Source organism: Diospyros lotus, chromosome 7 (assembly GCF_014633365.1).
Source record: "Diospyros lotus cultivar Yz01 chromosome 7, ASM1463336v1, whole genome shotgun sequence".
Classification (NCBI taxonomy): Eukaryota; Viridiplantae; Streptophyta; class Magnoliopsida; order Ericales; family Ebenaceae; genus Diospyros; species Diospyros lotus.
In genome coordinates, this window is record NC_068344.1 from 5,055,263 (window position 1) to 5,081,715 (window position 26,453).

The 26,453-nt window shown below is 41.7% G+C and overlaps 2 protein-coding genes across 3 annotated transcripts; one reads left to right on the top strand and one right to left on the bottom strand.

Moving 5' to 3' along the window:
* Positions 1 to 18,674: 18,674 nt before the first annotated feature.
* On the top strand, positions 18,675 to 23,895 carry LOC127806076 (homologous-pairing protein 2 homolog). 2 transcript variants are annotated; one of them, XR_008024339.1, is made up of 7 exons: positions 18,675 to 18,792; positions 19,032 to 19,057; positions 20,855 to 21,122; positions 21,306 to 21,376; positions 21,466 to 21,654; positions 21,787 to 21,938; positions 22,080 to 22,138. XR_008024339.1 is itself a non-coding variant. In XM_052343070.1 (6 exons), the coding sequence occupies exons 1-6, from the start codon at positions 18,765 to 18,767 to the stop codon at positions 21,883 to 21,885; spliced, it is 681 nt and encodes a 226-aa protein (XP_052199030.1). In that variant the 5' UTR covers positions 18,675 to 18,764; the 3' UTR covers positions 21,886 to 23,895. The 2 variants fall into 2 exon arrangements, 1 of the variants encoding a protein (XP_052199030.1); XM_052343070.1 differs by having other exon boundaries at positions 21,787 to 23,895.
* Positions 23,272 to 25,350, bottom strand: LOC127806394 (uncharacterized). The gene is made up of 5 exons (XM_052343647.1): positions 25,159 to 25,350; positions 24,980 to 25,083; positions 24,709 to 24,880; positions 24,274 to 24,396; positions 23,272 to 24,180 (listed from the first exon to the last, which is right to left on the bottom strand). The coding sequence occupies exons 1-5, from the start codon at positions 25,348 to 25,350 to the stop codon at positions 23,272 to 23,274; spliced, it is 1,500 nt and encodes a 499-aa protein (XP_052199607.1).
* Positions 25,351 to 26,453: the final 1,103 nt, after the last annotated feature.

Sequence of the window (26,453 nt, forward strand, 5' to 3'; positions counted from 1 at the left end):
TTTATTAACATGTTTTTGTATCCATTTATTTTTCTTATGCTTATAATTTTTTTTAAGTTTTGTTATGGGTATTTTATAGACCACTTCTTATGGGCCGAACTTGACTCAGCAGGCCGTCCCAACCTTCTGAAGCCCAACGAGCCCAAGCCTGAGGTCGTCAGTGCAAGGTCGTAAATCGCCGAAACCCAAGCTCAGTCTATGGAACAAAGCAAGCTCCCAGCGATGCTTTTAACTCGCTGGCCAAACAGTTCAGCTCGCATAACAAAAAAAAACACGAAATAATCGGAGGCGATGTCCACCTATCTTATCTGAGGCAAATCAGATCCTTGATAATGTGGAATCCATTTATGATTTTATGGAGCTGATAAGGACATATTGCCTTTATAATATTATCCTCTCATTTTGGATTTTATGAAAATTGCAAATACCCTACACTAAAAATAGGCATAAAAAACCATTATAAATTAGGGATAATAATAACATACTGTTACTCTACTGGAATAATCATAGAACAGTCGTGGACTAGGCATCATTCTGGCCAAACCACGTAAAAACTTTTATGTGTGCGATTTATTATTTGTTCTATTTGTTTCTCCTCTTTGCATTGGTGTTTATTCTCTCATTGCGGGCTGACGAACCACGGTCGACCAACTCCGAACATCAATATTTTGACGCTAAAAGGAGGGTCCGCTCTGATCGTTAGCCATGGTAAGAGGAAGGAACACACAAAGCTCTGATGTAGTGGCCAATTTGCCAGGAAATCGCCACGATCAATCGCAGGATGTTCCGTCAGCTGTGGAACTCGTGGTTTCTACAGTGGGTACCTCTGTTTCACTGTCGATTGGAGTCACTGTCGGCATGCCCCCACGGGCTCCGGTCCAACCCGTCACTCTAACTGCCAAGATGGAAACGATCCAGGCCTGGCAGCAATGCCATGAGACATTAGAGAATATAGTCATACAGTTTGCTAACGCAATCAAGGCCCTAGCCCAAGCTTAGACGCAAGTTATCCAGACACCATCGGAAATCCCTTCACCTTAGAGGATTCGCTAGTCGAGGAAGGAGAGACCTCCACTGGGTGAGAAGGACAATGGAGATAATTACCCGCTCCCAAGTCGTCATTCCCCAAAGTGGGAGAATGGGCGAAGCAGGCGATCGCAGGCCCAGCGATCTGCGAACCTGTACTCGACCGTTGAAGAATTGTTTCAAAGAGTCTAACAATTGGAGGCGCAACAAGGGATTCGCGTCCAAAATAATGGCTATGGAGAGAGGACTTCATTCACTAGAGAAGTTGAGCTCGAACCTCTACCTCATAGGTTCAAAGTTCCTAGTATGTCGCAGTACAATGGGGACAGTGATCCCTATGACCACCTAGACGTGTTTAATGTCCAGATGGATTTACATGCAACCAGCTCATTGGTCAAGTGTCGTGTCTTTCTAGTGACCTTGGATGATATTCCTCGTGCTTGGTTCATGAGCCTTTTGCCTCGCAGCATCGACAGTTGGGAAGAGTGACAGCGGAGGTTTCTCAATCAATACAGGGCATTAAGAAGGCAGCTCCGTCATGCCACCTCGCCACGGTGTTCTAGAGGACAAACGAGTCCTTGAAAGACTACATTGCCAGGTTTAGGTGCGAGGTGAGCAATGTTGAAGATCCCTCCGATGAAAGTGTCCTGATTGCGATCTCTGTAGGCCTCCGCAAGGATGAAAAGCTCTATGAAAGCATTTACAGGTCCCCTGTTAAAGATTTGGGGGAATTCTATGAACAAGCTATCAAGGAGATCCGGTGGGAAGAGGCTTTTAGCTCGACGAAGCCCGCCAGATAGAAAGAAGAGGTTAGGAGCTCCAGCCAGAACAAGAAAAGGAATAATGGAAGCAATGGAAGGGAAGCTCAAGGAGAACTCTCAAGTAACCAACTCTCCAAGTGAGATCGAAAAGCGGAAAGGGAAGAGCGACCTCTGCGGTAAGGTTGCTTTGACAACTATAGTGCCCTATCAGATCCACAAGAGAGAATCTTCGCCATGGAGAGAAGAAAGGAGGATTTCGAGAGGCCCAACCAGATAAGAACTCCTAACAAATTTCAAAACAAGGAGAAATTATGTGCATACCATAACGAGGTAGGTCATGACACCTCTGAGTGCTGGGCTTTCAGGGACGTCATTGAGGACCTAATCAGAAGAGGTCGACTGAGGGACTATGTGGTGCGACTGACCAATCAGCTACCCCAACAATCAGAGCAGCAGCGGCCTTCCCCTAATAATGAGCGTGCACCAGCGGTTCGAACGATCTACACAATCCATGGTGGACTTCACCTTGCTGGGACTTCCCATAAATCCTATGAAATGTACGTACGTGAGGCTAACCACATCTTGTTAGCGGGATTAAGCGGGCAGGACAGACCCACGAAACAAGTTAGGGTGATGGCGGAGGAGATCACTTTCTTAGCGGAAGACGCCAGAGACGTACATTGGCTGTACAATGATACCCTCGTCATTCGTGCCCAAATCGAAAAAGTGGAAGTGCGAAGAATAATAATGGATACATGTAGCTCGATAAATGTGATGTATAGAGCTTGTTTTGACCAGATGAGGCTAGGACTAGAACAATTGAGCGTATCCCCAAAGCCACTCTATGTGTTCACAGGAGATGCGGTGGTCCCCGTCGGGCGAATTAGGCTCCCTTTTACCATTGGAGATATAGGTCACTAGGCCACAACATTGATAGAGTTCCTTATAGTAGACTGCCCTTCGGCATACAACGTCGTGCTCGGGAGCTCGACAATGAATGACCTAGATCTGGTCACCTCGACCAGGTCACTAACTGTCAAGTTCCCGACTCTCAACGGAGTAGAGTGTGTACGAGGGGAACAACACCTCGCAAGGCGCTGCTACAAAGATACTATAAAGATGGGGGCTAAAGGGAAAAAAAAGTTAATGTTGTTGCAGGAGGCGACCTACGACCTTCCATCTAGAGGAGTGCTAGCTACAATTTGGACCCCCGTGAGATGGACTATGATAGGGCCACCGACCTAGTGGAAGAGCTCGAGGACATCCCAGTCAACAAAGTAGATGAAGAAAGATGACTCAAGCTAGGAAAGAATCTGGCTCCCAAGGTAAAATCCCAACTCACTAATTTCCTTAAAGCTAGCTTGGATGTATTTGCATGGAATCACGAGGATATGGTAGGAATAGCCCTAGAGGTTATGTCGCACAGGCTCAATGTAAACCCTAGCTATAAGCCAGTGCGTAAAAAAAAAAGGCCGATGACTCCTGAGCGCTACGTCGCTCTTAAAGAAGAAGTAGATAAGCTCTTGGCGAGTGAGTTCATTTGAGAAGCCCACTACCCGGTCTGGGTATCCAACCCAGTTTTGGTAAAGAAGAAGAATAGGAAGTGGAGGACATGTGTCGACTTCACCAACCTAAACAATGCTTGCCCAAAGGATAGCTTTCCTCTCCCCTGGGTCGATTAGCTCGTGGATGCAACAACCGATCACCAACTCCTTAGCTTTATGGATGCTTATTCGGGCTATAATTAGATCCCCATGAACCCCGGTGATGAGGAGCACACGTCGTTTATTACCAACCGGGGGCTGTATTGTTACAAAGTGATGCCCTTTGGGCTGAAGAATACTGGGGTGACCTACTAGAGACTGGTGAATATGATGTTTGAGGCACTAATTGGTAAGACTATGGAGGTCTATGTCGACGACATGCTAGTAAAGTCAAAGCGGGTAGCTGATCACACTCGTGATTTGGGGAAGATGTTTAAGATCCTCAGGAGCTATCAGATGAAGCTCAACCAGCTTAATTGTGCTTTGGGGTGGCCTCTAGAAATTTTTTGGGTTTTATGGTGAATAATAGAGGCATCAAGGCTAATCTAGAGAAAATAAGAGCCTTGTTGGATATGAGGTCACCTGTACGGATAAAAGATGTGCAAAGCCCCACCGGCCAAGTCATTACCCTCAGCTGATTTATTTCCAAAGCAACTGATAAATGCGTCCCATTCTTCGAAATGTTGAAAAAAGCATGGGATTTCTAGTGGACAGAAGAATGTGAGACTGCCTTCCAGCAAATGAAGGAGTATATAGGATGAGTTCCATTCCTCGCCAAGCCCAAAGACAGAGAAAAACTTATTATATACTTGGGAGTGTCTCAGCATGCTCTCAGTTCAGCCCTTGTTTGGGGGGAGGATGGGCTACAGTATCCCATATATTATGTTAACAAGAGCCTGGTGGATGCGAAGACAAGGTACACGCCAATGGAAAAGCTTGTGTATTGTCTGGTGATGGCATCAAAGAAGCTGCAGCCCCATTTTTAGGCTTATCATATTGAGGTCTTGACTAAGTACCCGCTAAGGCAGATCTTACAGAAGCCAAACATCTCGGGTTGCTTACTGAAGTGGGCTATCGAGCTTGCCCTGTTCAATATAGAGTATAAACTAAGGACGGCGATAAAAGGGCAAGCACTGGCGGATTTTATTACTAAGTTCACTGGACCAGTTGAAAAACAGAGTGCTCGGAAGGGCCGTCCTGGGAGTTATATGTAGACGGATCATCAAGTGGATAAGAGCTGGACTCATTTTGATAAGCCCCGAGGGCCACAGGATCCTCTGTGCCTTAAGGTTCGATTTTTGAGCCACCAATAATGAAATTGAGTACGAGGCACTACTGGTAGGACTCCGCTTAGCAAATGAGGTGTGAGTGGAGGCCCTGGTAATTTTCAACGATTCTCAACTGGTTGTTAGTTAGATACAGGGAGAATATCAAGGCAGAGGCTTGAAAATGGCGGCGTACTTGTAGAAAGTACGCGAGCTCCTAGGTGCCTTCGAGAAATATGAGATACGCCAGATTCCCTGTTCTCAGAAATCTCATGCAAATGCACTGCCCTGTCTGGCGACTGCATGAGATGCGGAGTTTTGGGGGGCCATACCATTAGAGTTCTTAGGCCCCCCCAAGCACTGAACAACAAGTTGAAATGATGGTGATCAATATGCCCTAAGGCTTATGGATGAATCTCATTCTAGATTATCTACAAAATGGGAAGCTGTCAGAAGATAAGTTGGGGGCACGCCGATTGTGAGCTTGAGCAGCCCGATATTGTGTCTATGACGATAGGCTATACGAGAGAGGGTTCTCAGCCCCACTTTTGAGATGCATTGATGGCCCTAACTATCAAATTGTGCTAGAAGATATTCATGCGGGTCATTGTGGTAATCATGCTAGGGCACTATCATTGGCGCAGAAGGCACTTCGGCAAGGATTTTATTGGCTCACAATAAACCAAGATGCAATAGAGCTAGTTAAGAAGTGTGATAAGTGCCAGAGATTTGCTAAAGTCCCGTGAGCTCCGCCGCTCCCAACAGGCAATAGAGGGTGTAAGTACACCATAACAGCAGTTGACTACTTCACCAAGTGGGTAGAAGTCAAAGAGCTCGCGCATATCTCCAGTTCAAAGATACATAAATTCATATGGGATAACATTGTTTGCAGGTTCAGAGTTCCACGACAAATAGTCACGAACAACAGAACCCAGTTCACCAGCAAGCAGTTCATCAAGTTCTATGAATTGCTGGGGATCCAAAAGAGTTTCACAGTCGTGGATCACCCCCAAGCCAACATACAGATTGAGATTGTCAACAAAATAATTAAGCAGATCTTGAAGACGAAGCTGGAGGCCAGAAAAGGAGCCTGGGTGGACGAACTGCAAACAGTGCATTGGACTTATCGAACGACAGCTCGAAGCAGCATGGGGGAGACCCCGTTCTCAATGGTGTATGGTTCTAGCTATGATCCCAGCAAAGCATGAGGTAACCACCCAATGAAGGGCTACCTTCCATCCAAATGACAATGAAGAGTTGTTAGAGGCGAGCCTAGACCTGCTAAAGGAAACGAGAGACATGGCTCACATGAGAGTCACCATCTACCAAGAAAGAGTGGCGCGATACTACAACAAGAAGGTCCAGGTTCGACACTACAATGTCAGAGATCTTGTATTGCGCCTAATACTTTTCGGAGTTTGCAAGGCCAGTGACAGCACACTAGGTCCTAACTGGGAGGGACCTTTCGTCATCAAAAAAGACTTGGGAAACTGAGCGTATCACTTGGCAAATATGGATGGGGTTATTCTCCCACGCACTTGGAATGCTGAGCACCTCCGTCCTTACTTCCAATGAATATAACTTTTCTTACTTATTCTCCAACTTTTTGTTACAATTAACTCTCATAATTTTGATTGGAATTTATGAATTTTCGTTCAGTAAGCTTATTGCACTTTATTCTTATTGATATTCGATTGAATATCTTTAAAATTGGGGGTAGAGATACCATGGTTTGTAAGCTGGGGCCTATTCATCTTAGCCACCGTGCTATGGTTTGCAGCTTAATTGAGCATTCATCTTGGTCCTCCCTTAGGTTGTGGTTTGCTAGTTGAGGACCATCCATCTTAACCTAATGTCTGGTATGGTATCTATTGAGCAACCACTTCTATTAATGATTTTGAGCTAATGTTCACTAGTTGAGGTCCTTCATCTTGACTCAAGTCATAGTCTGCAACCTACTTAGGTGTTCCCTCTCGACCAATTAAACCTATAAAAAGTCATGGTATGTTAGCTGGGATCAGCCTATGAATCTGGACATATAGTTTGGAGATGCAAGTTAGTTAAATGGGTGTCATGGTATGTTAGCTGAGATTGTAATGTGATCTACCTAGACATATATCTCAGCAAGGTTTTCAATATGATCCAGATATTATTTCGTCAGGACATGTTAACTAAGGTTTGACTTAATTTGCCTAAATATGGTTGTTTGTGACCTACTTGACACATATCCTGATTGTTAATTATTATGTCCATCAATGACGAGATGTTATAAGCTTGTTAGTTGCGAGCTGGGAATTTGTTGGGTTTATCTTAACTTATATTCGGAAGATTCATTCAAGCTAATACTCTGAAAGTTTTTTCCAAGTTATACTCTTGGGCCTATCCCAGGATATAGGAGCTTCCTGGAGCTTACTTTAAGTTATATCCTGGAAATTAGTTCAAGTGTTATCCCGTCAAGTCTCATTTAAACTCCAAGTTTGATTGGCTTGAGTTTGTGGAAAAATTTAAAGCAAAAGGCATATGTTCAGAGAATATTAAGCTTCATTGAAAGTACTTGTATTACAAAGTAAAAAATGGAAGAAAAGAAAGAAAAAAGATGCCCTAGCAAGGAGGAGTTGTTTCTTTGGCTGGCTGGCCCTCGACGTTCTCAGATGGTGGGATGGCCCCGCTTTGGTTTTGCGAGGTGGAAGCATGGGCAGCTTTTTCCTTGGCAGCTTGAGCTGTGAACCTTTTTACCTCCTGACGGCTTCCTCACCAAAGAAGAAGAAGTCCATTTCTGGATGCTTCACCCACAAGGTGAAGAGATACCCCGAGCAAGTGTTGGATTCGATCTCTTTGCACACCTTGGCTATTTGGGCTTCCACATCCGCCTTGATCTCATTAACGACCTTGTCCACCATCTACTCGCACTCATTAGCTCGATTGATGGCCAACTTCAACTCGTCATTCGCCTTCTTTAGCTCTTCCTTGGCCTTATTTAGCTTGCCGGTGAGACTGGAGTTAGAGGTCTCCCATAAAATCTTCTCCCGTCGAAGCTCCTCCTCGAGGTCTTTATTCCTCTATTGCGCTTCTCGCAGTTGCATTTCGAGCCCATTAACCTTCTTTTAGGCCTTCAAGAGCTTAGCGATATGGGAATCCCACTCCTTATCGAGCTTCTTCACTTCTTCCTTAAAGGCCACACTAGCCGTGTTAAGCTGTCCTTCAAAATCCATTGCCTGCCCTTTAAGCTTCATGGTAGTAAGGAGGCCTAAAAAGTAAAAAAGAGTTAGCTCGTGAGAGAAGATAAGACTAAGAAACTGAAGAATAAAGGCGGAGCTTACCAAGAGGCTGTGGCGAGCTAGATAATCATGGAGCACCACTCCGATCAACTCCTCCTTTTCCAGACTCTTGGCAGAAGAGCCCATAATCGACGACATATCATTGAGAAGGGCGTTGAAGTAGACTCCTTCGACCATGGGCTTCAGAACTGTTTTTCTCGGGAAGCCTGGCCCTCTTACTCATGTCTTCCTTCCACTATTGCTACTGATCTGGTCTCCTCTTTGTTCCAACAGTGAGAGCATCTGGGGCTTCCTTAGTGGGCTCCTTCCCGTGACCTCTGCAAGCCCCCATTTGTTCAGAGGAAGTGGGGGCTTGTTGCTGTTGTTGTTGGTGCTGTTGTTGCATCCGCGGTCATTGTTGTTGTTGCCTGTTCCGACCTCTCTCCCTGTGAGCTTGAACTCAGAGCCACACTTGATACAGCGACGAACTGGATAGGCTTTAGAAGGTTCAGTTTCACCATCTCCACAGCCGAATCTTCTCCCTCCTCGTTGTTGCTAGCCTCAACGAGTTCAAAGGTAGATAGGGTTGGCCTCGTTCCTCAAACCTCGATGAACTCTCCAGCAACAACCTCAGCGTCAAAGGAAGGGGCGAGCTTGTGCTCCCTAAGCAATTCGTATGTCAACTTGAGCTCTTCTGAACCCAACCCCGCAGCAGCAAGAAGATCGAGAATCTCGACCTCTTTGGTTGACAAGTTTGGCCTTTTGCTTCCAAGGTTTGCACAATAGAGTGAAGATGTTAAAAATAAAATAAAAATAAAAATAATAATAATAATCCATGCAAGCAGGTGTGCCCTTACCCGAAGCCAGTACGAAGCTATAATTTTTTAGAGGCTGGAGAGAGGGGTAAGAAACGAAGAACAAATGGGACTTGTAATCGCCCATATTGGACTTCCCCTTGGCCTTGCCCTGGGGAAGAAAGGATTTATAGGTTGAGGAATGAGTTGTCAAATAGTACAGCTCATCCTTGGCACTTTTAGAAGAATAAAGAAATTTTATAAGTTTCAGTGATTGAGGAGAAAGGTCGTTCCTAAGGAATAAAATGGCTAAGGAAGTGAGTTGGGCATAAGAGTTCAGGCTTAATTGAAAAGGTGCGAGTTTGAGTTCATTCAATAAGTTAAGGAGATATGGGGTAAAAGGAAACCTAAAGCCAAACTCGATGTGCTGGGGACTAATGGTTATAAAGCCAGTTGGAGGATATGTTGCATGGCAGCTTGGAGAGGGGACCATCGCCTGACAATCCTTCGAAAAACAAAACTCCCTAGTACAGGTCCCTGACTCACGGAATTTTGTTTTCAAGGGGAATCTTTTGAAGACCCCTCGCTCCTGACTTTCTTCGGCGACCTGCCCACTGACAGGCAGAGCAGTTTCTAGAGCCATCTCTTCCTTGACCTCCCTAGCTCGCGAGCTCGTCCACTCGGTGTTATGCATCTCTACCACAATGCAATCTTCAAAATTTGAGGTATCGTCTTCTCTTATAATATGATTGCAGCACTTTTAACCTAAGTTCCCTTGAACAAAAATGGACATTTACAATGAAAGAAAGAACAATTAGGCCACAATTCGCAGACCAAACCTTGGAGAACCAAAAAAACCCTAAAGGTATTCCTTATTTATAAGGTCATGTGCTTCGCAACAGGGTGCTGCCTAAGGCGGGGCTAGGATTACAAGCCTGACACTCCATGAAAAACTAACCCTAAAGTCAGCAAGCCCGAAGGTCTAGAGGATACCTAACAAATTGTTTCAAATCGATGCACCAAGAAATGAAAGGTGACTCAAGAGAAAGATGCTGACAGAATCAGGAAGGCAAAGGGACCAAGGACTCTTAACCGGCGACGAACGACCTAACGAAAGAAACCTCAAGAAAGAAACAAAGGTCCCAAGAAACTTACCTATCGGTGAACCTCTTGTTGGTACCAGAGCCTGGAGCAAGCCTTAGATAGCAGTGGACACCCAAATGATTGTAGTCAGAAGAGCTTCGTCACAATAAGAGCCTCTGAGGAGGAAGAAGAAGAGTGCAGAAGCAAGAATCGTTTCAAAATGACATAGTGAGAGGGAAAAGAATTCTCCCATGCTTATATATGTTGGGTTGTTCTGCAATTGATTTGGGGGATCGACGAGCTACCCTAGATCTAACTGTGACATGTAAAGTTATGGGCCCCACGAATATAATGATCAAGCGGCTATGGGGAACGCGCGCATTAAATGCACCTTAGACAAGGCGTGCGGCATGAAATGACGTGATTTGAAATGATTGGCGCAAAAGTCTGAAAAGCGGATTGACAATTCACATAGCCAAATTCAATTAGCTTACATCATCTCCTAGTTTGAAGATCGCACTGCAAGCTGGGGGCTGGTGTTATGGGCATTTTCTGGACCACTTCTTGTGAACCAGACTCAACTCAACAGGCTGGCCCAACCTATAATACCCGGGAATGATTTGAGGATATAAATAATATTTAATGAAGGGCATAAATGGAATTTGCAAAAAAGTAAGACTATAGGGTACACTAACGCAGCTTTGGATGACCGAATTAGTCGAAGGGAGTACTTCGGACCCTAAACAATTAAGGAGAATGGTATAATATCGACGAGTGATTTAAATTATGATTTTTAGTGATGAAAGAAATTGGATCGGAAACAGTTTTCGGTACAGCTGTTGACCGGGCTTAGAAAATCGAATCGACGTAGGAGACTTTCGAAAAGTCAACGAAGAGTGTTAAGGACCTATATTTTATATATAGAACAACCCTTAAGTGATTTCGAGTTAAAACGAATGGATTTAAGGTCAAATCGACCAGCCGGGCCTAAGTGTAATTTACTAAATTTGCCCGAGGGAGGTCAAAACGATAATTTTTTGAAAGTTTCAAGGATCAAATGAAGAGTACAAGACTTGTGGGCCTTAGTAATGGTGTTGGAAAGATCAGGGGTATCATGGTAGGGGCTAAAATGGAATTGGAAGAAATGAGGGGGTGAAAGTGTAAAAAATAGAAAGTTGCAATGTGAACACAGCCATGGATTTCGGTCGCCGCACGTGGCTGCCGCTTTCGGCGATGGGAGGGCCGAGGGTGGCTTGGGGAAGGCTTTATACGGCGTGAGGATGCTTGGTGGCCAAGCCTTGGCCGGTGATTGGCCGAGAGGTGGCTGGAAATTTCTATAAAAATGGGGCCGAGAGTTTCAAAATTTTTGCAAGAAATCGATCGCATTTTTAGATGATTTTTGGAGCTTTGATAGAGGGGTTTTGATTGCGAGGCATCAAGGATCACTTTGGGAGCATTTTGAGGTATTTTTGAGTGAGTTTGGTGGCCATTCGAAGCTTGGCCGTGAGTAGGAGGCGGATCGCCTAGGGCTACCTGTAAATCAATTTTTGGAGGACTTTTTGGTGTTGTTTCAGCCTACAAATTGCACCATCAGGATCGATTCTTCAAGGGCTTTAAGGGGGTACCACTTTGGTGGTCATCGGAGCAACCAGCAGGCGACTGAATCTTTGGAGAAGACGGTGGCGCATGCAGCCACGCGCCAGCCTTTACTTACACCCACGCGCCAAGTGCGTGAGGGAGCGTAAGCAAGGGGCTTTTTGGTAATTTAAATTCTAGAATTTTCCTTTAATTATTTTAGGATTTATTGTGTTGAAATATTTGGAAAAATAGTTGAGAAAATAATTATTTTAGAATTACCGAGGTGAAAATGGGAGAAAATAGAGGAAATTAAGGAAAATTTGAGGAAAAATGGATTTTAATGCTTCCTTAAATTAAATATGGTGTTTTAGGAGTGTCGTGGCTCGAGGTTGAGTACAAGTACGAGTATTTGTTTTGACACACAAAACAAGATTGTGCACAAAAATCGAGGCGATCCGAATACGTCGAGGTGAGTGTTCTCCCCCAAAACTTTGTTTTGACTTGTGAATGGTTATATCCCAAAAGTTGGTTTTGACTTGTTCATGCAAATGGTTTTTGTTGCATTGAAACGATAATCGGTGACGGTTGATTTTATGAGGGAGGTTCGTCCCTAAACGTTTTGAAATTGTGCAATGCATTTTATAAAATGTTGTTTATATGATGCATTGAATTGTGAAATGTGACATTGTCTTGAGTTTTGTGTGTACGTTTGGAATGTCAGCCTCGGATGTTTTCTGGATAGTGTAGCCATAATTCTCCAAGGGCGTGACGGAATAATAGGGGTATCTGATGCTGGTGTGCATGTCAAGATAGCCGCCTTGGTTTCCGTGCCAGACCGTTTGGTCAAGGAAGTTACACTAGGATGACTAGGTGGTCCATACTGTGTTGTTCATGTGGGATGTCAGTCTAGGATGTTGTCTGGATAGTGTAACCGTAATTCTCCAAGGGCGTGATGGAATAATAGGGGTATTTGATGCTGGTGAGCATGTCAAGATAGTCATCTCGGTTTTCATGCCAAGCCGTTTGGTCAGGGAAGTTGCACTAGGACGACTAGGTGGTCCATGTGAAATTTTGAAGTTGGGATTGTATGGTGGTTCCTAGATGCTTAAGGTGGGAACATAATCTGGTGAGATGCGTTGGCAGCCCCATTTAAGCTAGAATCGCGTCGCGTCGTCGTGTCGGTATGATGGCATAGCTTTTAGAGAGATTGCTCTTTTCCTGTGGTAGGGTTAAGTGCTGGGGATTCTCTTGGGCTAGGGCTTACTGGGTGTATTGATTTATTTCATGTCTTGCATTCATTCATGAAAAATGTGTTTTGAACTCTCACTTAGATGATTCATCATCTAATTTAGACTATGTCCCTGGAATATTCAAATATTCCAGGTGAAGGCAGCAGTGCGAAAGGAAAAGGGATTGCCGAGGAGTGACGACGATTAGTTGATAGCTTGTAATATGTCACTTTTAATAATGTTGTTTATTTTGAAGACGTCTTGTAAGTGTTGGTTTGACTTTATGTTATAAATAAAGTGGTTTCGGTTATGACCTGTTAAGGTTTCGATATAGCTTCCGCATTTGTGTTAATGAACCTGTCTTAGTTTATTAATGGTTCATAGCTGATATACTGAGAAGGTGTAACGGGATCTTTGGGGAACGATTTTTGTGATGGGTTTTTATTTGGAAAAAAATTTATATTCCCGGAATCTTACGTTACGTAACGTCTTCCAAGGAATTGGGGTGTTACAATTGGTATCAAAGCGAAGGTTTGAAATTTAAGGGACTCTGATTAGAGCGATGGTTATTTGAGGATTATAAATTTCGATGGAAATTTAGAAACTATCGATTTGAGGACAATAGTTAAAATTTTTACGTGGAGTAATATGATAACTGGTAGTTATCGGGAATGAACGAGTTAGAAATAATTCGGTTGGATCAAGGATCTTAGGAATATTGAACTTAGGATGATTCGATAAAGTATTGTGGAGAATCGAGTTTAAGGATTCTAAGGATTGATTTTGGTGATAGGGAATCTCGAAATAAATGTTGAGAGGATCAAGGTAGGGTTACCTCAAGGAAACGACTCATGGGAACAAGTCGAGAGTGTTTAGTTCAAATGATGATCTAGAGGATGAAGTGGTCGGGATGTAGGATTAAATCCCGTAAACGTTATTGGAGATTAGGAATTTTGATTATTCTTGATTTGGAATTAGACAGGGTACCTTTGATGGTTGTGAGACTTGAAAGAACGGTTAGCAAGATAGAAATTATCTTAAGGTGAGATTAACACTTATTAAGAAAGTGTTTTTCTTTCTCAAATGGTGAAAACTCGGAGAGTCATGGATCTCAACGAGCGAGACGAAAGTGATAGTAATAGCAGTCATCGCAGCCGTTCTGCGAATCATGTCACGAATGATGGACGACAAGAGGAACGATCAGGTCTTAGCGAGAATAGACTTGACCGAATGGAAATAATCTTGGAAGGCATGCTGACACATGTAACGAGGAACGAGCCGCTGAGGCATACTACTCATGTGTTGGATCAATATCGCCAACAAAGACCCTCCGGTGTTTAGGGGAAAAGCAGAAGACGACCCCTGCATGGCAGAGTTCTGGATGGAGCAAACTGAGAAACTGCTCCAACATTTGTAGTGCAGTGACAAAGATAAGGTTAACTGTGCTACATTCATGTTGAGGAAGACGCTGCACGATGGTGGCAATCAGGCCAGCGAGCTTTGCAAAGGACACATAGGCAAGTGGAGCAAGATGCAAGGCCGAGGCAAGCTCAACCTGTGACATGGGCTAGATTCAAGGAAGCGTTTGACGCAAAATATTTTCCTCGGAGCTGGAGAGAAGAAAAGACTTGGGAGTTTATGAAATTGAAGCAGACTGACGAGATGTCGGTAACTCGATATGATGTCAAGTTTACTCAACTGATCCGGTATGTACCTATGTATAAAGCTGATGAGTGGCAGAAAGCCCAGAAATTTGTGGGTGGACTTAAAGTGGGACTACAACAAGCTCTTAGTTCGTGGAATTTGGACACCTACAATGAGGCATTGGATAGAGCCTTGTCCACTGAGACTAATCTAATGCGAGTTGGTCTAATTAGATCAGACGAAAAGAAGAAAGATCCGAAAGATAGGAAAAATAAATCAGATGGAATGAACTCCAAAGACAGTGAGCCATGTTCCCGATGTAACAAGATACACTCAGGGAAGCAATGTTTCCAAGGACTTGTCCATTGTTTTTCATGCGGTGAAGAAGGACACAAGGAAAAAGACTGCCCTAAGAATAAAGAGGCACCACCGATCGGGAACCGAATGAGGATCACATGTTTTTCATGTCAACAACCTGGTCATTACTCGAGCGAATGTCCGAAAAGGCAAAAGGTGGAACAAGTGGGAAAAGCAAACGAGGCTCAAAAACCTCGCCCTGGATGAGTTTTCTATCTGTCAAGGGATGACGAGGATAACTACCCGACAATGGAGAAAGGTACGCCGAGTTAATTCAATGTTATCAATTTCTGTGCAATCATGGCTGGTGAGTTAGTTCAATGTTATCAATTTCTGTGTCATCATGGCATATGCATTAGTATAAGAATGGGTTGGGAGAATTATTAGTAAAATAAAATGGGTTTTGAGGATACGATTATAAGAGATATTAAGCTCTATAAATTATTTTGGGAGTTATGCAATCGCCTGTTTAAAGCTACAACGGGATATTCTGAAAACAAGAAACGTGCCTGGTAAGCTCGGACCATATATGGATGTAAGTTAAGAGTGATTGTCAAAATTAGGAAGGATATATTTAGGACATTTCAATTGGGAGTCATTAGTGATGGTGGTGATATAATCATCACGAACCAAATTTCGAGAACGAAATTTATTAAGGGGGGAGAATGTAATACCTGGGAATGATTTGAGGATATAAACAATATTTAATGAAGGGCATAAATGGAATTTACGAAAAAGAAAGACTATAGGGTACACTAACGCAGCTTTGGATGACCGAATTAGTCGGAAGGAGTACCTCGGACCCTAGAAGATTAAGGAGAATGGTATAGTATCGACGAGTGATTTAAATTATGATTTTTAGTAATAAAATAAATTGGATCGGGAACAGTTTTCGGTACAACTATTGACCAGGCTTAGAAAACCGAATTGACGTAAGAGACGTCCGGAAAGTCAATGGAGAGTGTCAAGGACCTATATTTTATATTTAGAACAACCCTTAAGTGATTTCGAGTTAAAACGAATGAATTTAAGGTCAAATCGACCAGCCGGGCCTAAGTGTAATTTTTTAAATTTGCCCGAGGGAGGTCAAAACGGTAATTTTTTGAAAGTTTCAAGGATGAAATGAAGAGTACAAGACTTTTGGGCCTTAGTAATGGTGTTGGAAAGATCAGAGGTATCATGGTAGGGGCTAAAATAGAATTGGAAGAAAGGAAAGGGTGAAAGTGTAAAAAATGGAAAGTTGTAATGTGAACACAGCCATGGATTTCGGCCGCCGCATTGCCACGGCACGTGGCCGCCGTTTCCAGCGATGGGACGGCCGATGGTGGCTTGGGGAAGGCTTTATACAGCGTGAGGATGCTTGGTGGCCAAGCCTTGGCCGGTGATTGGCCGAGAGGTGGCCGAAAATTGCTATAAAAGGGGAGCCGAGGGTTTCAAAATTTTTGCAAGAAATCGATCGCGTTTTTGGATGAATTTTGGAGCTTTGATAGAGGGATTTTGGTCGCGAGGCATCAAGGATCACTTTGGGAGCATTTTGAGGTATTTTTGAGTGAGTTTGGTGGCCATTCGAAGCTTGGTCGTGAGTGGGAGGCGGACCGCCTAGGGCTGCCTATAAATCGATTTTTGGAGGAATTTTTGGTGTTGTTTCAGCCTACAAATTGCACCATTATGATCGATTTTTCAAGGGCTTTAAGGGGGTACCACTTTCGTGGTCACCGGAGCAACCGCTGGCGATCGGATCTTTGGAGAAGATGGTGGCGCGTGCAGCCACGCGCCAGCCTTTAATTGCACCCACGCGCCAAGCGTGTGAGGGCGCATGAGCAAGGGCTTTTTGGTAATTTAAATTCCAGAATTTTTCTTTAATTATTTTAGGATTTATTGTGTTGAAATATTTGGAAAAATAGTTGAGGAAATAATTATTTTGGAATTATCGAGGTGAAAATGGGAGAAAATAGAGGAAATTAAGGAAAATTTGAGGAAAATAGATTTTAATACTTCCTTAAATTAGATATGGTGTTTTAGGAGTGTCGTGGCTCGAGGTTGAGTACAAGTACGAGTATTTGTTTTAACACACAAAATGAGGTTGTGCACGAGGATCGAGGCGATCCGAATACGTCGAGGTGAGTGTTCGCCCCCAAAACTTTGTTTTGACTTGTGAATGGTTCTATCCCAAAAGTTAGTTTTGACTTGTTCATGCAAACGGTTTTTATTGCATTAAGACGATAACCGGTGACGGTTGATTTTATGAGGGAGGTCCGTCCCTAAACGTTTTGAACTTGTGCATTGCATTTTATAAAATATTGTTTATATGATGCATTGAATTGTGAAATATGGCATTGTCTTGAGTTTTGTGTGTACATATGGAATGTCAGCCTTGGATGTTGTCTGAATAGTATAGCCATAATTATCCAAGGGCGTGACAAAATAATAGGGGTATCTGATGCTGGTGTGCATGTCAGGATAACTGCCTTGGTTTTCGTGCTAGACCGTTTGGTTAAGGAAGTTGCACTAGGACGACTAAGTGGTTTATACTGTGTTGTTCATGTGAGATGTTAGCCTAGGATGTTGTCTGGATAGTGTAGCCGTAATTCTCCAAGGGCGTGACGGAATAATAGGGGTATTTGATGCTGGTGAGCATGTCAAGATAGCTGCCTTGGTTTCCGTGCCAGGCCGTTTGGCCAGGGAAGTTACACTAGGACGACTAGGTGGTCCATGTAAAATTTTAGAATTGAGATTGTATGGTGGTTCCTAGATGCTTAAGGTGGGAACGTAATCTGGTGAGATGCGTTGGCAGCCCCATTTAAGCTAAAATTGAGTCGCGTCGTCGTGTCGTCGAGTCGGTATGGTGGCATAGCTTTTAGAGAGATTGCTCTTTTTCCCGTGGTAGGGTTAAACGCTGGGGATTCTCTTGGGCTAGCGCTTACCGGGTGTATTAGTTTATTTCATGTCTTGCATTCATTCATGAAAAATGTGTTTTGAACTCTCATTTAGATGATTCATCATCTAATTTGGACTATGTCCCTGAAATATTCAAATGTTCTAGGTGAAGGCAGTAATGCGAAAGGAAAGGGGATTGCCGAGGAGTGACGGCGATTAGTTGATAGCTTGTAATATGTCGCTTTTAATAATATTGTTTATTTTGAGGACGTCTTGTAAGTGTTGGTTTGACTTTATGTTATAAATAAAGTGGTTTCGATTATGACCTGTTAAGGTTTTGATCTAGCTTCCGCATTTGTGTTGATGAACTTGTCTTAGTTTATTGATGGTTCATAGTTGATATACTAGGAAGGTGTAACAAGATCTTCGGGGAACGGTTTTGTGATGGGTTTTTATTTGGAAAAAAAATTATATTCTCGGAATCTTATGTTACGTAACGCCTTCCCGGGAATTGAGGTGTTACACAACCTCCCGAAACCCAACAGGCCCAAGACCGAGGTCGTCAGTATAAAGTCTCACGTCGCTGAAACCCGAGCTCAGACCGCTGAACCAAACAAGCTCCCAGCGATGTTTTCAACTCGCCGGGCGAACCGTTTACCTCACATAACAAAAAGACCACAGAATAATTAGAGGCGATGTCCACCTGTCTTATTTGAGACAAACCAGATCCCTAATAATGTGGAATCCATTCCCAAATTTATGGAGCTGATAAGGATATATTGTCTCTATAATATTATCCTCTCATTTTGAATTTTATGAAAATTGTAAACACCTTATACTATAAATAGAGGTTAAAAACCATTCTAAACGGGGGACAATAATAACATACTATTACTCTACCAGAATAATTAGAAAACAGTTGAGTACTAGGCATCATTCTGACCGAACCACGTAAAATCTTTCCTATGTGCGATTTATTATTCGTTCTATTTGTTTATTCTCTTTGCATTAGTTTTTATTCTCTCATTGCAGGCCGACGAACCACGGTCGACCAATTCCAAATGTCAACAAGTTTTATATTAGAAATAAATTTATATTTCTTAATGTTGCGGTGTGGCACGTGTCTAGCATTATAAAATTTTAATTAATATAATTATGTAGATTAGGCGTAGTTTGCTTCGTAATTAAAGGGGGTATGGAATCCTTGGGCGATTCAAGATTGGGGTTTAAAAAACGGTGTCGCTTATCTTCATTCCAATTGCACAAAAAGAAGGTTTTAGAAAGATCTTCCCGCGCGAGCAAGGTGCTGCTTCTTCTTCTACACTCTCTCCCTCTCTCTCAGATCGATCATGGCCCCCAAATCCGACAGCGTCGAAGGTCTCCCCATCTCTCTCTCTCTAGAGAAGCATAAACAGGGATTTGAACCTTCAATCAGTACTACAAATTACATTTCGTTTTATGTTTTGAGCATCATTTCTGGAAATTATATTTGCCAATATATATAAATATTTTAATCGAGCTCATCCATTCAAAGTTTAATTCTCAAATAATCGCATCTAAGTTTTCTTTCTCTCTTTTTTTGTTCTATCATTTTTTTTTTTTTTCAATTTTTGCAGGGATTGTGCTCAACTTCGTGAACGAGGTAAAGCATTTGTAGCCTGTTTGGATTTCTACTTTTCCGAATTCGTCTTTTTTTTTTTTTTCATATTGTTGATAATACTCTGAAATTCAGTCTTGTATGTGTTCTTCCATGTTTATCTGTGTATACGCCCTAGTTTAATTGGCTTGAAATGAGTTTTCATGGATGAGATTATACGAGTTTTTGTTTCTCTATTACTTGTAAATCTACTTCAAATTTGCTCTGGTGTGGTGTGGATGTATTTATTATATGCATTTGATTGCCCAATGAGCAGGTGAGAATCAAATGCAAACTTGAATTCGTGCCGTGTTTTGGGTTATGTTTGAGGATAAGTTGGGGCAACATAGACTCCATTTAGATTGCTGAGAAAAGGCTAACAATCACGAGGACAAACCCATTCGGTTCCCATATCACTTTTCTATCTTTATTTCATTTTGAACACAAAAATAGAAAATGGCATCTGCTTGCTTGTTATTGTTTTAAAAAAAAGAAAAATGAAAACAAGAAAAAGGTATTTTCGCAGTTTTCATTTCATTTTTAATTTTTGCCATCCCTTACTGTCAAGCATTGTTTTTACCACTAAACATTTTTCACCTGTGATTGCACTAAGGTTTATTGTAAGTTTCAGCCAATTTGATCCCACACAATGTACAGAACAACGCAGAGACACAAAGATTACAATAATACTTTCCCATCCTTATTAATCAATTATGATTTTGAAGGGTCTGGATGAAACTAACCTACTTTGCCCAAAATCACACCCATGTCAACCATGCGAACCATGTTTTGGCAGTACGCATTTATTGACTGCCTTAGGTATTTATTATCAGTTGACATCCCTAACCGTGTAAGAATATCTTTTATATTTTTCATATTTTTTTTCACTTCTTCCCCCTCCCACACTCCTCAACGCCTGGAGGGGAGCCGACAACCCTACCTGGGACAGTGTGACGTACCTAGTGACTCCCACGAGATGATTTTCCTTGGAGAATAATTTCCTCAGCTCGACTTCATCTTTTCTTCTGACATTATCACTCAATAAGAAATTATATAGCATCAGAAATCCAAAGTTTCACGTCATTTTGCTATAAAATTTTGATTGATTTTCACATATTTTGCTGTTTATTAGGGTCACTCCTGATAGTTATAGGGATTTACTCAGTTCTGTGGGGGAAGCACAAAGAAGAGAAGGAGAAGAAGAATGCCGTCCCGCAAACGGCACTTTAGCACTGCTAAGCATCTGAGACACCAAAGCAAATGGCTTGGAATTGCAGAAACAAGAAACAGCTAACAATAAGCTTCCCTCAATTGCCATTATTTTACCCATATCATCATCACAGACCTTGCTGTGAATCTTGTTGGTGACTTGCCAGAGGAGACGCTGACAGCCTGCGGTGTCTCCTCTAGTTGTTGATGAAGATAGGGGTGAGAGATAAAATATAAAAACAAAATAAAACCGAGTTGTCAAACAACATACTAGTTTTCATAATTTTAAATGAAAACCAAAACCTAAAAAAAAAAAAATGAAAACTATAAAATTGGAAACTCTTCAACTTTCCTTTAGTGTTCCTTTCCCTTTTCAAATTATAGTTTCAAGCGAGCAATGGAAGTTTGTCTATTCTTCTCAAATTTCCTATTAGAAATTTAGATGGATCTTCAGATGAGAATTTTTAAACCATTTAATCCCTCTCCTAGTATTTTTTTGCCAGATCTAATCTTCAATTACCTTTCCCTTTCAATCTGTTTGATCTTCGAGGAGCTATAGATACACTCTGTGATATATGATTTTTCTTTATCCAGCAAAACAGACCATTAAATTCTCAGAATGTGACTGATGCTCTGCAAAAGTTCAACCTCAAAAAGGCTTCAATACAGAAAGCTCTGGATGCCCTTGCTGATGGTGGGCGGATATCATTCAAGGAATATGGTAAGCAGAAAATATACCTTGCGCGACAAGATCAATTCGACATTCCAAACAGTGATGGTCTTAATCAGATGAAAGTAGAAAATGCCAAGCTACAAGAGAAGCTTAATGAACAAAGGAGAGAAACAAGGGAGGTTGAAGGAGGTATTTTTCTGAGCATGCTAATGTATCTTATGGACCATAAGTTTTATTATTACGACAGTTTTACTCCTTGTAGGGTGCTAACTATAAATTAATCTACACATAGCCATAGCTTTATGGACTTCAATATGATATAAAGCAAGATATATCATTTCTTGATGTCATGAGAATATATTGGTGTTGCAGAAATTAAAGCTCTTGAGTCCAATTTAACTTTGGAACAGATATGTGCAAAAGAATCGAATTTGAGAAAGGAGGTAAACTAAATTAACATAATCTGATCTTTTTCCTTCAATCTGAGTTTGAAGATGTAATTAACATTATAGGACTTCATATCCTGTATTAGATTGCGGAAATGGAGGAGAAATTGACTAAATTGCGTGGAGGAGTCACTCTAGTGAGCCCAGAAGATAGGAAGGTCATAGAGAAAATGTATATGGATACAGTTAGTCAGTGGAGAAGACGGAAAAGAATGTTCAAAGATCTCTGGGATGCCATAACTGAGAACTCACCTAAGGATCCCAAAGAATTTAAGGTGGGTTGATGTCTCTGTTTGCAAGGAAAAGGGGGAAAGAAACCAAAAAAAGAAAAAGAATGGCCTTGCATATTCTGTGTGCTTATTTTTAGCCTTGCATATTTTGTTTGTTCTGAGTATTCACATTTACAGGAGGAACTTGGTATTGAATATGATGAAGATGTTGGGGTGAGTTTGCAGTCGATCTCGGATCTGATGCAAAACAGGAAGAAGCGAGCTAGAGACCAGTGACTGTCTAACTAAGCAAAGCGTTGCACTGTTAATATGGCCTTTTTATGATAAAGGTAAGTCCATTGTGTAAGTTGCGTCTGTATGTTCTCATAATTCCATTTTTCCTCCTTGCTAATTTTACTGTTTAGATATGTTCCTTGCCATGAAATTGTTTGTATACAATGCAATGAGACAATTTATGTAATTCAAACAAGGTATACACATGGTCCAGAACAATCAAGCACAAGGCCCCTTGCAAGTTGGGATAATTTTGGGGCTTCCCTTCCTCCCCCCCCCCCCCCCCCTTCTTTCATATTTTGATGAATAAGAAATTTTAGAGACATGGCAAGGGCAATGTAAACATATACCAGACAAGCTGAAAGGAAAACATATGAGCGACCAAACTGTAATCCTTTCTGAAGTCCTGAAAGTACAGTTTCTGATTGAGAAATTATGTCAATATTAGCATACATTGCTCCTCCACCCAAGTAGTTAGTGTATTTCTATCCATACTCTTTTATCTTTCTTACTGGTCTAACCTGTGAACAAAAGAAGACACTATGCTAGCTTAAAAAACCTTGTCCCTGGAGTAATTCTGTCAGTCAGAATCGGCATGAATTGATATGAATATTCTTTGCTGAATAAACACCTTTTATGAGAGAACTGATCTGAAGCAAATTTTGGGGACAATGAATGACCATGAAATCACTTAAAACATTTGATCCGATCATGTAAAAGAAATGAGAGCCAAAAGGGTAGTTTACTATTCCTTTTTTCTGAATAACTTCTTTGGGATTTTTTTTTTTTTTAAATTCTGCAACCAGGCTCTTTATAGGGCAGAATGGAGACTTAATTCCCCAGTAGTTGATAAACAGGTGTCAGGAAGTTAAATTGGATTTTTGGGAGTTGTATGCTTGGTGTATTCATAAAATGATCTGTCTGTTTCTTCTCCTCTCTCTTCCATTTCTAGGTATGAATTGTTTCTCTCCGTAGCTTCTCTTCATCAATAAAAATGAATATAAAGGCTCCCGCCTTTAACTGCTCGCCACTACAATGCCATGTACATCTTTTTTACTATTTGGTCCAGTGAACTTTTTCTCCATACAGCGTCACTTTGAAATCATGAGGACTTTGTGAATTTATAGGAATTATGATTTGTATCTTTCAAGAGAGAGACATAGAACTCTGAAACCGTAATCAAAAGTATATAATGATGATATAAATAATACAAGAATCACCCCCCCCCCCCCCACCCCCCTGGCCAAAAAAAAAACAAAAAAACAAAAAAAAAGGGTACAGCGTTTACTATTTTGCAAATAATGTTCATTAAAAATTGGATAAACATCTATAAAGGTAGATAAAGCCTCTGTATTTTACTGCAAGCTGACCACATTTCCAATATGCTTCTCAATCCCCCTGTGCTCTTCTGGTTCTTACTGAGATTGGCCTCTTCTCTGCATTCAGATACTTAAGCCTTTGCATCCTGGACCTATCAGCAAAATGTGCTTCAGGATTTCCAGGCCCTGCCTCTGCCTGCACACCAGTTTGAGATGTCAAAGGGAACCTCTTTTTAGATCGATAGAGCTTTGAACCCTCTCTTTGATGGAGATCGTGATCCACAACTGTGTTATGCTTTTCAGAACTTAAACCTTCAGTCATAAGAAAGCTAGGCTTCATCTCCAAACTCGATTCAAGTACTATACCTTGTTCATTTCCAGTATCATGATCATTCTCGTCAAAATAGATTCCCTCATCTATTGGCTTTGCCTCGGCCACTACATCCACGGGTATGCTGGTCCCAGTTGAAACACCCCCATCTGAATCTGCTGAATTCACACCAGGGACTGCTATGTTGATCTGTTCAGATTTCTCAGCTCTTTTTTCGCCTTGAATTTCATCATCTTCGAATTCAGAACGGTAATTCTGAATCGGGTGGACTTTCTCAAATTCCATCCCAACTCTCCGATCCTCAGTAGTTTGAAGTTCAGATTTTGTCTCATAATGCTCATCACTCTCCTTTCTTTTCCCTGAACCAGGACTATTTTGGTCGTTGGGATCATGAGATTCAGACCTAGAGAGTTCCACTGCTGCCCTTGCTGCTGCTGCAGCATAAGCTGCTGATTTAAAAGCTGCTTCTGCTGCATCAGCTACATCCTTATATTTCCTAGTCTTCATTGAATCAGACCATCCCTCCATGTTTTCTACACCCTCCGGCAAATCATGCAAGCTATCTCCAGCCTTAGAACTACTCGACACTGCTGATAACTGTGTATTAGTCTGGTGAGGCTTCTGTTCTGCCTCCATTTCTTCCTGCAACTGTCAATCACAAGAAAAGTGTCAATATTCTGAACAAATTGATGATATCTGTTTTCTTACAATTCCTGATGTTGATTCATATAGAATGGATACCTTTGTGATAACTGAAGAAGCTTCTTCAATCTGCAAGACAATGTTGTTCTCTGAAGCAATTTCCTTGAGCACCTTCATTCTGTTCTCCAAGCTTGGCTGTTTAGTTGACAACTTCTGTATCATCTACACATACAAATACACATCACAAACATATTCAACCGATCATCCTCCCAAATCTTCAAAATCCAAGTAAATGCAAGAATTTGAGTTCGGGGGACTCATAGCCGGCTTGATTTGGGTCTTGTATAAACCATAGGTTCAATGGCGTAATCCAAATCCAACTTGATATTGATCGGGTCCAAAAACATAGACCCTTAATAAAATCAAATTAGAAAAAAGGACCAAACTGAATCAAGCCAACCACATAGGTTCTAATCAATTCTTGTCTCTATCTAGACCTATGAGCACCCCTAATTGGAATAAGTTGTTGAATACCTTCACATTCACCCCACAGTTGTTTCGCAGCTCAATGCCACGAGCCGCAAACTCCTTCCCAAACCGAGATGTGAAGATGGCTCGCATCTCCACAAGCTCCGGAAACATTCCACACCTTGTTGACGCATAGAGCAGACCTGATATTGCCTCCTTTAGCTCCTCAGGACACTCTCTACAAAATCAAACATGCATCATACATTGCCAGGACAATTTTTAAGCATAAGGAATTCGAAATTCAGTTGGGCATGGAAAGGTTGGTGTAGAAACTAACTTGGCATGTTCAATGAGGTCGATCCTCTCTGCCAACAAATGACAATAGCCTTCCATCATCACAAACACATCCAGCATATTCTGCTCCTTAATAACTTGCTCAACCTGCCAACAAACCACCATTTAGAAACACAAGCACAAGCGAACACCAATCAAACTCCACCGGAGAGTGGTAGGTACCCGGAGAAGAGCGCGGTCGTGGTGGTGGCCGAGGTTGAGGAACTGAAGAACGTCAGAGCGGGCCAGGGAGCGACAGGCTTGGCGCTGGTTCTTGAGGACGGCAAGCCGGGAGACGGCGAGGTTGAGGAGGGACCTGAACTTGGAGGTCTTGAAGGTGGTTCTGCCAAGTAGAGCGTCAAGCTTTCTTCCCATGGCTGCTGCTGCTGCTGCTCTGTGCTTGGCTGGCTTGCTGGCTAGGCTCGTTTGAACCTTTCTTTATGAGATAGTACTACCATTTGTTGTTAGTAATTGGAAGCATTATACAAATGGTTGATGGTGTGAATGAATTGTGAAGAAGAAAGCGATTGGGTTTTTCTTAAGAAGGAAGGCATGATATGTTCTGTAATTCAGTTGTATCGTGAAGAATGTGAGGCAAAGAATTTCAAAACGCGTTCCTCTGTCGGTATCTCTGCAAGCGGCCCATTCAAACTTTAAACTTCGTGGAAACAAACATACATGTTATGCACTCTTCCCAAAATAAAACCAAGGGTTAACCCGGAGAGATTGGCAATTAGTAGTAGCAGATCTACACGCCAAATAGCCATATGATATTGATCTTGTCGTCTACGAGTCTGGAAAATTACACAAAATTACTGGGTTGGGTCCAGGTTAAATGGGTTTTGCCCAATACGGATACGGGTCAACATAAAATTAACACCAGTCGACATATCTAATCTAATAGAAATTAACCCGCTTAGCTGTGCAACTCAAGTAAGTTAAAAGGAAATCATAATTAAAAGGTATTATTATGGGGGTATTATTAATAATTAATAGCTATTGGAACGTGTTCGCTGTGTATGTTAGATTTGATGATGTGTGAAGAACTTGTTAAACTATTTTATTATTATTAAAATACTCTTTAATTAATCTATTTTATTAAATATGTAAACCACAGATTTAGTGTATGAATCTTTATTAAGGTTTTTATTCATAAAATACCCTTCAATGTCTCAGATATAGTACCTATATATATTAACAAGATATGAACTCATCACTGTCTCTGAATTACAACAAATGTAATCTAATCTCACCCACCATTTGTTTGGGTGACGAAACATAAATTGTGAGCACTAAGCCAAGTACAGGTCACAACCATAATTACATCTGTAACCCACACGGCATGTCATCATCAGCAACAGCAGTTTTTCACACCATCGGATTATGGGTTCACATCAAACCTTAATGCATCCCTGACAATTCACTCACAATGTTGATTCAAATCAAAACCCACAATTTTTCTACCAGTTTTAGTTTGC

Bases quoted from the DNA above. Each gene is read 5' to 3' on its own strand.
- LOC127806394 (XM_052343647.1), bottom strand. From the start codon at position 25,350: ATGGGAAGAAAGCTTGACGCTCTACTTGGCAGAACCACCTTCAAGACC. The intron at 25,084-25,158 runs GTACCTACCACT...GTTTGTTGGCAG, and splicing joins ACGACCGCGCTCTTCTCCGG to GTTGAGCAAGTTATTAAGGA. The intron at 24,881-24,979 runs GTTAGTTTCTAC...TTGATTTTGTAG, and splicing joins GACCTCATTGAACATGCCAA to AGAGTGTCCTGAGGAGCTAA.
- LOC127806076 (XM_052343070.1), top strand. From the start codon at position 18,765: ATGGCCCCCAAATCCGACAGCGTCGAAG. The intron at 18,793-19,031 runs GTCTCCCCATCT...CAATTTTTGCAG, and splicing joins CAAATCCGACAGCGTCGAAG to GGATTGTGCTCAACTTCGTG. The intron at 21,377-21,465 runs GTAAACTAAATT...ATCCTGTATTAG, and splicing joins AATCGAATTTGAGAAAGGAG to ATTGCGGAAATGGAGGAGAA.